The sequence below is a fragment of the Symsagittifera roscoffensis genome, chromosome 7, assembly GCF_963678635.1.
Source record: "Symsagittifera roscoffensis chromosome 7, txSymRosc1.1, whole genome shotgun sequence".
NCBI lineage: Eukaryota > Metazoa > Xenacoelomorpha > Acoela > Convolutidae > Symsagittifera > Symsagittifera roscoffensis.
This window is the reverse complement of record NC_087068.1, coordinates 12,258,182-12,269,196: the sequence shown is the minus strand read 5'-3', so window position 1 is coordinate 12,269,196 and position 11,015 is coordinate 12,258,182. Positions and strand designations below refer to the sequence as shown.

The window sequence follows — 11,015 nt, the reverse complement described above, 5'->3', positions numbered from 1 at the left end:
GCTTATATGTGTATTTTGGCCAGAGTAAAGTGATTTGAGTGTTTTGGTGTGCAGTCTTCTAATAAATTGTACTTTAGTAAGTGTCAAATTTTGAAACGAAAATACCCTTATAGGGCAATTTTGTTCATTTTCTATGAGGTAGCAGCATAAATAAATTTTTTAGGTTGAATTTTTATAAGTCCAAGCTTCAAAAAATTTAATATCTGCAACAAAATTAGAAACGGCTGAAAAGAATATGTTTTCAAATGAGCATGAGTTGTCCCGTGGTAGGCCCGGGGTAGGACTACACATTTGATAGTTAATACGCTTCTGGAAGTGAAAGTTGAACCATACCGACCTCACCAGCGAGAGGCGTTCCCGAGGAGCGTAGCGATGAGAAACGCCGGGATATCTATTGCCCGCTAAACCAAACGGCCATGCCTCTGTGTTTTGTGGGTTTTCATATGAAATATTTCGGCAAACGAGGATAGTGGATTAACACAAAATAGCAGTTCTAGGACTACACATTTGATAGTTATCACGCTTCTGGAAGTGAAAGTTGAACCATACCGACTTTACCAGCGGGAGGAGTTCACGAGGAGCGTAGCGATGAGCAACGCCGGGATATCTATTGCCCGCTAAACCAAACGGCCATGCCTCTGTGTTTTCTGGGACTTTATATGAAATGTTTCGGCAAACGAGGATAGTGGATTAACACACAATAGCAGTTCTAGGACTACACATTTGATAGTTATCACGCTTCTGGAAGTGAAAGTTGAACCATACCGACTTTACCAGCGGGAGGAGTTCCCGAGGAGCGTAGCGATGAGCAACGCCGGGATATCTATTGCCCGCTAAACCAAACGGCCATGCCTCTGTGTTTTGTGGGACTTTATATGAAATGTTTTGGCAAACACGTATAGCGCATAAGCACACAACCGCATGTTTATGACTACTCATTTGATACATATGGTGCTTGTTGAACTAAAAATTGAACCACGCCGACTATCATATCGGGAGACGATCCCAAAGTTTGTAGTGACAAGCAACACCGGTATAGCTATTGTCCGAACTATTGTCCGCTATCGGCATAACCGAAAAGCCATGTCTCTGTGTTTTGTGAGACTTTGTATGAAATGATTTGAAAAATCCTGATAGCATATTAACACACATCTGCAGCCTTAATAAATTTTTGTTAGGGTGGTTAGTATTGATCTGATTTTTCTAAATCTGTCAAAGTTTAATCAAAGCTGATTGTTTTTTCTATGCAGACGGTACAACTCGTGCTCATTTGAAAACAAATTCGTTTCAGCCGTTTCTAATTTTGTTGCAGATATTAAATTTTTGGAAGCTTGGACTTATAAAAAATCAACCTAAAAATCTATGGTTAATCGGGATCCAACGACAAACGGAAATGAACCCGATCACAATCGTGTTTGCAGGCATAAACGACCATCCCCGCAACAGGGGTTTCCTGAGCAGACTCAAAGATTCTACAACGGCGGAGGACGCAGTATGGCCAGCGATAGAGGATATCCTCGAATCGATGGGTGAGATAATCGCCTGGCTCGCATGGCTCAAACCTGCCAACTATCCATCCTGCCATCCATTGTCCGAGCCAATTGTCCATTCAGTCAGTTATCAAGCTATTCAGCCAAGCATTATTCCATCCTGCCATCCATCCATCTAGCTGTGCATCATCTAGCCGACCATTGTCTATCCAGCAAGTTATCCGTCCAAACATCTTTTTAATAATTCTTCTATCAGTCTTCGATCAGCCCAGAAATTCAGCCATCCATCCAATCATCGATTCAGTCAATAATCTAGCCAACCCTCCCTCCATCAAACAATCCATGCATCAAGCCATCCATTCATCCATCATAAAACCATCCATTTATCATAAAACCATACATTCATCGAGCCATAGTTCATTCATCAGTTTTCGATGCGTAAATCAAGCCATTATCCGTCTAACCAACCAGCTATCTATCAGTCTGATCGATCGTGACTTCCGGCTATCTAGCCATCTATTCATATAACCTTTCATTCAAGTGTTCATACTTTCAGCCATCCATTCATCCAATCAGGTTTTGTTCCAACTAGCCACTCATCAAACCGTCCATTCATACAGGCTTCTATCCGTTGGTAGATCTAGCTATCCCTCTGTACATCTTTCCAACCAACCAACCATTCAAAGTTTCAATTTATTCTATTGAAATAAAGGGTCACTACACAAAGATATGGCTATTTATAAACAAAAAACCGGCTTAATCTCTGAGCTTTCAACGTACCTATCACTACTACCGTACTTCGGATTCATGTACTTTACAGGAATTGATTTATCTTATAAACAATAACACTTTCACCGGCTAATCGATCAATGGGTTTGTGTATTTAGAAATTTGAAAAAGTATGTGTGTAGTTTTTTATATAGGTGTGTCAGAAAGTATGTAAGAAAGTATCTATTTGATTATCTAGGTAAGGCAGTAAATGACATAGCAGTTAATTAAATAGGTATAGGTATATGGATTTAAGTGAAGTTAAGTTAAATTAGGTAGAAAAAAAAAAGAGAAGTAATTTAAAGTAAAATTAGGTAAGTAGGAGTATGTAAATTTGAAAAGGTAAAGAAACAAATGTTAAGTAAATCCAGTCAAGTACAGACGTTATGAAAAAAATAAGTAAGGGTTTAATTGAAAAAAAAAAACAATTAAAGAATTCTGTTAGGTTAAGTAACTTAAGTAAACTCAAGTAAAATAAAGTAAAACATTGTGAAGTAAGGTGTACTGCAGATAAAATAAATTAAAAGTAAGTTGAAAAAAAAGGGAGTAAGTTTATTGTGAGTTCAAGTTATTACAGTAAAAAAAAATTAGGTAACGTGAGCTAAGACTAAGTAAAATAAAACAAAGCAAAGCAAAGTAACGTAAAGGAAAATTAAAAGTATAGTTAGGTTAGTATAAGACTAACACTGAAGTAAAGGAAGTAAGCTGAAATGAAGTAAAGTAAAAAAGTTCAGTAAAATTGCCTAAATTTAATTAGTTTTATGTAAAGTGAAGCCTGACTGCAAAGTATGTAAGTAACTAGGCAGAAAGTAATTATGTAAGTAAGTTTGTAAAAAAAGAAAAAAGGTAATTAACTAAGTAAAGAAGTAAATGAGTAAGCAAGTAAGTAAGTGAATAGATAAAAAAAATAGTAATCATGTAAGTAAGTAGTATGTAAGTGAGTAAGTAAAAAGTAACTAAGTAAGTAAGTAAAAAAGTTAGTAAGTTGTAAGTAATTAAATAAGTAAGTAAGTGAGTAAACGAAAATAAAGAAAAGTAAAGCTAAGTACTCTGAGATGAAGTGCTGACAAAATAAAAAAGTTGAGGTAAAATAAATTAAAATAAAGAAAACTAAAATTAAAAAGAAGTAAGCTAATATTAAAAAATGGACATAACTGTATGAGAGTATTTAGGAAAAGTCTGAGTTAGTATGGGAGTAAGTAAGGAAGTCAGTAAGCAAGTCAGCAAGTAAGTCAGTCAGTAAAAAGTATGATGGTGAGCGAAAAAGTAATTAGGTATATCAGAAAGGAGGTGGGTAAGTAGATTTGTAAGTAAGTAAGTCAATAAGTAAGTAAGTAGTTAAGGAAGCAAGTAAACAAGTAAGTAAGTAAGTAATTAGGTAAGTAAAAGGGAAGTCAGTAAGTAAGTACGTGAGTAAGTGAAAAAGAAGTAAGTGTGTAAGTAAGTAAGTAAGTAAGTAAGTAAGTAAGTAAGTAAGTAAGTAAGTAAGTAAGTAAGTAAGTAAGTAAGTGAGTAAGTAATTAAGTAAGTAAGTAAGTAAGTAAGTAAGTAAGTAAGTAAGTAAGTAAGTAAGTAAGTAAGTAAGTAAGTAAGTAAGTAAGTAAAAAGTAAGTAAGTAAGTAAGTAAGTAAATAAGTAAGTAAGTAAGTAAGTAAGTAAGTAAGTAAGTAAGTAAGTAAGTAAGTAAGTAAGTAAGTAAGTAAGTAAGTAAGTAAGTAAGTAAGTAAGTAAGTAAGTAAGTAAGTAACTAACTAACTAATTAAGAATGTAAGTGAGTAGGTGAGTTGGTAAAGTAAAAGAAAGTAGGATGAAGTAAGGCCAAGTAAAGTAAAGTAAAGAGAGAATGCAAAATGCACTGAATCCATCAAATTAAAGTTAATTAGGTGGTGTTGAGTAAAGTGGAATCATGTAAAAAGAAATAAGTAAATTAAATAAAAGAAGTAAAGTTAGGCAAAGTAAAGTGATGCATGCTTGTTGTTTTGTCTGTCTGTATGTATCCAAGTATGTGTGTATATTTGTATGCAACTATACAAAATGTATGCATGTTAGTATGTAAGTGAAAAGTGTGTTGGTAAGTTAGGTTTTAATTAAGTATGAAATTAGGTATATTTAAGTAAAGTAATGTAAAGTAAAGTTAGGTAAATTGAAATAAATCAATCCAAGCATGACAGTTATCAAGTAAAAGGGAAAAAAACGCCAAGTGAAAAAAGGTTGAATCAGAAGTAAATCAGAGGTAAAATTTAAAAGTTAGGTAGAGTAAGTAAGTAAAGTGAGGAAGTAGTTGAACAAAAAGAATAAGTAAAGGATAAGGAAGCCATAAAATAGGTAAGTAATTAAATCATTAGATAAATGATAAATAGGCAAACCAGAAAGCCAGCAAGTGTTACTTGAATTACTGAACGGCTCAATTGAACCCTATCTAAACCGTGAAACCGTTCTCAAGGCCATTAACTAAAAAGAGACTGCTGAAACGTTTTCAAAATTCCAGTTATTTATTTCTCAAAATTCAGATTATGATAATGGCAGAGGAAAAAATTAGTTTATTCGAGATTGATGGTCTGTAGACATATGGTGGTGTGCACATGACAGAGCTAAAAAGTGCCAGTGTTCAAAAGTTAACTGCATAACATTTTTCAGGTAAAATATTCAATGATAGACTTTTGGTTTTTTCAAAATATTGAAAAGACAGAAAATTATTCCCTTCGAATGGCCCAGAAAGCTGTGATTATAGTTCCCGGGCAACATTTAACAGTATATTTGACACCCCCGATAAGTTCATCTTTAAATCCAGCTGCATCGTGCAAAGAAGCGTGCAATCATAAAAACTTGGATTCGTTCAAGTACTTTTCCAAGGAACAGTTTTTCATACCAATTAGGCCACCATAAGGTCTCAACTTATTTGAAACGTCACAAATAAGGTTATTAGAACAAACAAAGAATGAGAAAAAGCTACTAAAAATTTCTTTGTTAGAACTGTCATAATAATAAGTTTGTGTTAAGGACGTATACATTTCTTTAATTAATTCTAAATCATTTGCAGTTACTCGGTTTTTCCTAATTTCAATGCTTTTTTTCCAACGCTTCTCCAAGCTGCTAAATGTCAGCCATTGGAGATAAAAAATACCTAGCAGATACTTTTAGACTTGTCTAATTTCCGGCGGTAAATAACCATATGAACTACCCGAAACACTTTTGTTTTTTACAAATGCACCAAGTTTTTGACAAAAGCTTGGTGCATTTTTTCATGTTCCTTTCTTATTTTTCTTTTTCTATTCGTCTTTTCCCCATTGAATTTTCCATTTCCCCTCTAGGGAAATACAGCTTACTGTTTTTCCCCGGTTTGGAACTTTGAGTTTTTTTGTATGGTTGAAAACCCTCTAAATTGTATGAGTTAATTATCAATTTCTTAAAAACACCATGCTCCCTCTAATTTCATTTTTCTCGTTTCAAATTTTGAAGCCGCCGCCTTCGGAGAGTTATTTCAATTTACTGCCTTTTTACTATATAATATATGTCAAGTTAAGGAATTAGTTTACTACTGCTAACAGTTAAGCTACGCTGCCAAAATTGCCGGCGAATTTTTTTTATACCATAAGAGTCAATTCCCCAATCACTAACAAATTTCAACTAGGTCGAAAAATCATTTGCCCGAAACAAATTTAACCATTAATATGATTCATATAATAAGCCAGGATCAATAATTAGGACCCCAAAAATTGGATTAGAAAGAATTTTGTATCGTGTCCCTTGTTGTTAAGCTAAGCTTAGCAAGATCCTAGGTAGGGGGTCTTCTGCTTTTCGGGTGGAAAATTCTTTCGTTTTTAAAATCCTAGAATGAGGGTCCTCCAAAAAATTAAGGAACCCTTTCCTAGGATTTTGCTTTACGTGAGGACCCCCCACCTTAGGAAGTACCCCCCCCCCCCTTAGGATCCGGGACACGATACAATACTACTGACTTGTTAATAAGTCAAAAAACTTCAGTGGTTTCATTTTACCAGATTTAAAGTTAGAATAATTTCTTGAATTGTGCCTTTTTAAGTAAAGTCGCCCAGTTTTTGATAAACTTTCCGTGGTTCGTAACTCAGGTTCGGCTCGAAAAACATGTTTTCTCGGACTCTCGGATTTATTTCCAGTTGCATAATTCACATTGGTTTTTAAGTTGGCTTGAAGCTAATTTATTCATGGTGAAGTTTACTCATTCAGAACAGCTCTAATTCATGAATTACTTTCATTTTCATGTTCGTAACAAAATGCTTCGTAAAAAATTATATTCTTATTTAATACCATCGAACGCATGTTTTTTAAATTTTCTGTGCGTCACATCTAGCAAAATCCGCCAATTATGAGCTGCATAAAACTGCTTGTCAAGAGTATATATCTTGAAAAATTATTAAATAAAAATGCGTAATTTACATGCCTCTTGAAAGCTAAAGCACGCAAATTACATGAGCGATGCTTCATTTAACAAGCCTCGTCGTCGTATGCTTAAAACAATAAAGTACCAATAAATGAATGTAATGGCTTAGTTTTAAATAAACACGTGGGCTGGTTAACGTTTATAAAGTACTTTTATTAATATTTTTAAAGTTTTACGTTTGCCTGTGGCGTAAAAATGGCAGAGTTCATCATAGCAACATCAAAAATCGTCAAAGCAAAAGCTAAATTGGAAGGTGGTTTTCGAAAAAAGAGCCATTTTAGTCTATATTTTCATACGTGCTCCTCGCAGTAAATAATAAACAAAGTAAATCAGTCAAACTCAACAGGTATGTCTGCTCATTAAAAATGTCTTTTTTTTTTCTTTTCAATTGAACCAACCTTCTCCTGTCATTAGTAAATTTCCACTTTTCCATAAAAAATTCCTTTAAGTTGTCTTTCTTGCAAGTCGTAAAGGTTGCAAGTCGGCGTGAAACAAAATCAGCGGCTAAAAACTTGGTAACACTCAGAAAATCAAAAAATAACCATAAACTAAAAATCATCTTTTAGAGAAAAATCTTTTCAATAGAAACACTCTTAACTTTCATGAGCGACTTAAGCTTCCGTTTTAACAATTGCGTAGGTTTCCATTGTCCTTTTTTGTAGTTTTGTAGTTTTTAAAACTGTGCTGTTTTATTATACAATTGTTTCAGGTTTGAGAATCTAAAATTTTTCAAGGACACCAACAAAAACAAACAAGAAACAAACAAAAATGGGAGAATGGAGCAATAGTCTGTTCAGCTGCTTCAGCAACTTCAAAGTATGTCTCATGGGTATGTTCATCCCCTGCTACCTGGAGGGAAAGATAGCTGAGTCATTTGAGGAGTCCTGCATCATGCACGGATGTGTGTGGATGATAATTCCCATTGCTAACTTTTACTGCCCGGCTAAGATTCGAGGAAAGGTGAGTAGAATTTGACATTCTCGTTCAAGAAAACAGTACGAGCTCCTGTGAAAAGGATTTTTTTTCTGGAAAAATCAAAGGATCGTTTTAGAAATTGAGCAAGATCCTAGAAAAAATGTGATAAAAAATCGTAAAAATTTAATTACATCCCGTACCTAGAAACAACGTCACTTACTCTCATCACAGTATTGAGGCTTAAAGCTGTTCATTTGAGCACGATGACCGAATGTGTTCAGAACAGTTGTGTATTTAAAGGACGGTTGAAAAGTGGTATTCGAAATAAAATTTATGTCTCTTTCAATAATGGTGTGCTTAATAGTTTATTGTTAATTGTTGTTTGTTTTCCAGGTGCGTGAGAGCAAGGGAATCGAGGGCGGTTTGTGCATGGACATTGTCATGATCTTGTTCTGTGGAGCATGCTCCATCTGCCAGGAGTACAAGGAAATGGGTCTTGCTGAAGGACTCTCAAGAAGCTAGATCTTCAGTAGTTGCAGAGATCCTAAACGTGACAAAATCCTAAATATATAAATTAAATAAGCGTTGAAACTAATATAAATAACGATAACGGATGAATTTATAATGACAAATTGTAATTTAACAATTCAATCAGCTTTTAGTTTGTTCTTTTTTGTTCTTCGCTTCGGTTTTCCGATTCAGTTTCGTTTAAATAATTTCAGGAATACTGGCAAAGCGTCCATTACTACCCTTCCCTGCTCGAATTATGATTGTACCGAAATAATTGAACGATGTCTAGTTTTACACTCATGCTGAGACGGCCTAACTAAGACCATTTATCCACGGGGGAAAGGACCAACACAAGAGCTGTACAGCTCATCACGGCGAACCGCTGTTGTGCCCCTGTTTAAGAACTACATGCTATTTTTTTGGTTATTTTTCTGGGCAGGGTAATGTTGTTTCACCCTCAAGCAACGAGCACGGATCATGGTGGGCCTCGAACATCCGACCTTTCGATTAAGAGGCGGAGACGTAACCACTTCACCACCGCTCCCCAACTAGAGTCGAATCATGAAAGAAACAGGGGTGGAGTGGAGGGGGGGGGGGAAGTTGTGGAAGAGGGTGCTTAAGCGGTTGCTAAAAGAACCCAAAACTTGGTGGTGAACCTGAATATGATTGTTTTCGTTCGTTCGGGTTCGAGTTTTGCAGAAAGCTGCAAAAAACAGAGAAAGCAAATCACAACTGCAAAAAATTAAAAAACAATTTATTTTTATGGATATCAAGAACAAAAAATGATCGGTCGTTTTGAAAACAAAAAGAATTATAAGCGATTAGAATCGATTATAATGGATTTCTAGTTATTGAAATTAACCGATTATAATGGACAAGAAACCCGTTATAATCGATTATGACTCATCAACTTTCGGTACGGGAAACAACTTTCAACCTAAACCACTATTTATTTGGCTTACTCCTTTTTGGTTTCTTTTTAGTCCAAAAAGATTCTGTGGAAGTTTCATTTTTTGCAAACTCCTGTTTCTTTCCGGTGTTTGTGATATAAGAATTGATTCACAATTTTTTTTTTGGCTTATTTGAGATGCAAAATTTTTGTTTGTCAAAAAGCCTGCAAAACCAAGCGTTCAGGACCTTGACACTTTTACCATGATTGTGATTAGGGGCGGATTTAGGGCGAAGGCGGGGGGTTCGGACGCTTTCCCTCCCCTCAAGGATTCGACCCCTTACCAACCAAAGGTCCCCTTTGTTCTTAATTTATGACATCCACTTTAGGCCGAACAACACTAAAATTTTTCTAAGGCGCCATGGGCGCCAAATTATACTAATTTTGAATCGCGCCGAAAACGGCTTTTTGACCAGTCATTTTTAAAATTTGCCTGCGGCGCTATTTTTTTGGTCAAAATTGAGTATTTATAGTGGTTTATAATGTTCTAGGAGTGCTCAAAAAATCAGTCCGGTCGACAAAATTTTCGAACAAATTTTGAACCCCCCGTCTCTCGAGAAAATTCTATATCCTCCCCTGGTTGTGATATTAACATTTATTCATTTATTTATTTCCAGGCATGAAATCAAACAATAACTGCAACAATATCTGCAATTTTAGTGCTCCAATTGTTGTGTTGGAGCACCAAAATCAATTGCCCTGACAAACTTACATTAAAAGGCTGAGTAATGCAATGATATTACGATGCATAGGTATGGAAAAAACACGAAACCAAAGTTTCCTTATAAAGAAACATTGACTTGAAGATTAAAGCACTTAACATTTTCAAAAATGGAGTTCAAAAGAAGTGGATTCCTAATTAATAATGATTGTAATTTTGACATATTTTCTAAAATAAAAATAATTACAGATTGTAGATTGTAAGCCAACTTTAATTGTTCAGACTTTCGAAGAAAACAGAATAATTATGTTTGGTGTGCTGTTTTTAATTCAGTCAATTTTCGGCGATCTAAATAATAGTTTTCAACAGAAATAATGTTATGCCCCATTGAAGATAACGACTCACTGAAATCAGATTTATGAAAAAAATTCATCCTCGACTATTTTTTGAAAAACTTTGGGGTTTGCAAATTGCCAATTTGGCCACGCTCTGGACTAATTTATCCGTGCTTTATTTGTTTTATCCGTACTTCTGAAAGCTCACAAATCAAGTTTTTACATTTGATCTTTGATATTGTCCAAAAATTATAGATTTCCAATATGTTCTTTCCCCAAAATTATTCGATATGGATTAAGGGGCAGTCGGAACATTCAGGGCTTTGGCCTGATATTCGAGTAGTCTTGTTTCATTAGAAATTGAACTGCGCTACAATTTGTTAAAACGCCAAACAACCAAAACAAGACCGCTTGTATCAGGACAAAGCCTTCCGACTGCCCATTAATTGGTCTAGAATAGTTTTCAGTATATGAATTATTAACAAACTACAAAATTAAGGCAGATAATATCAAAGTGTTAAAATTTGAGTCGTTTACGGAAATAAAAAGACCAATTAGCTTGCCTCAATTGAACTTGGAACGATTATGAGCAATTATAGGTAATGTTTTCAACAAAATGATTCAGTTATGGCGAACTTAGGTCTAATGGTGGGCCAATTGCTGAAACTATAGTTTTTTTGTTCACACAATTTGAAACTACCTAAGTGGTTTCACAAAATTTGACTTGATTCAACATAAATTGTTCTGATTACCAAATACTTCTGATTTTTTTTTCATTTTTTGAAAATTACTTGACTTTAAACTTATATCTGGCATGAGTTAGGACATAGTTATTAGTAGAACTTGAAAGGCTTCATTCAAATTGCTATGTTGTTGTTCCAAGTTTTGAAGAAAATTACGAAAGATATACGTTTTGACGCTAGCCATATCAATATTCTGTAAGCTGAACAACAAAAATCTGTGTATTGTA

General features: G+C 34.7%; 1 protein-coding gene across 1 annotated transcript; it reads left to right on the top strand.

The window, feature by feature from the left end:
- The first annotated feature begins 6,888 nt into the window (after positions 1–6,888).
- On the top strand, positions 6,889–8,256 carry LOC134851280 (cornifelin homolog A-like). Its single transcript, XM_063867292.1, has 3 exons — positions 6,889–7,021; positions 7,385–7,635; positions 7,984–8,256. Exons 2-3 carry the CDS (start codon positions 7,444–7,446, stop codon positions 8,110–8,112), a joined length of 321 nt encoding a protein of 106 aa, XP_063723362.1. The 5' UTR covers positions 6,889–7,021; positions 7,385–7,443; the 3' UTR covers positions 8,113–8,256.
- Positions 8,257–11,015: the final 2,759 nt, after the last annotated feature.

Excerpts from the sequence above, each read along its gene's own strand:
- LOC134851280 (XM_063867292.1), top strand. The coding sequence starts at position 7,444 with ATGGGAGAATGGAGCAATAGTCTGTTCAGCTGCTTCAGCAACTTCAAA. Across the intron at positions 7,636-7,983 it reads CGGCTAAGATTCGAGGAAAG|GTGCGTGAGAGCAAGGGAAT; the intron begins GTGAGTAGAATT and ends TTTGTTTTCCAG.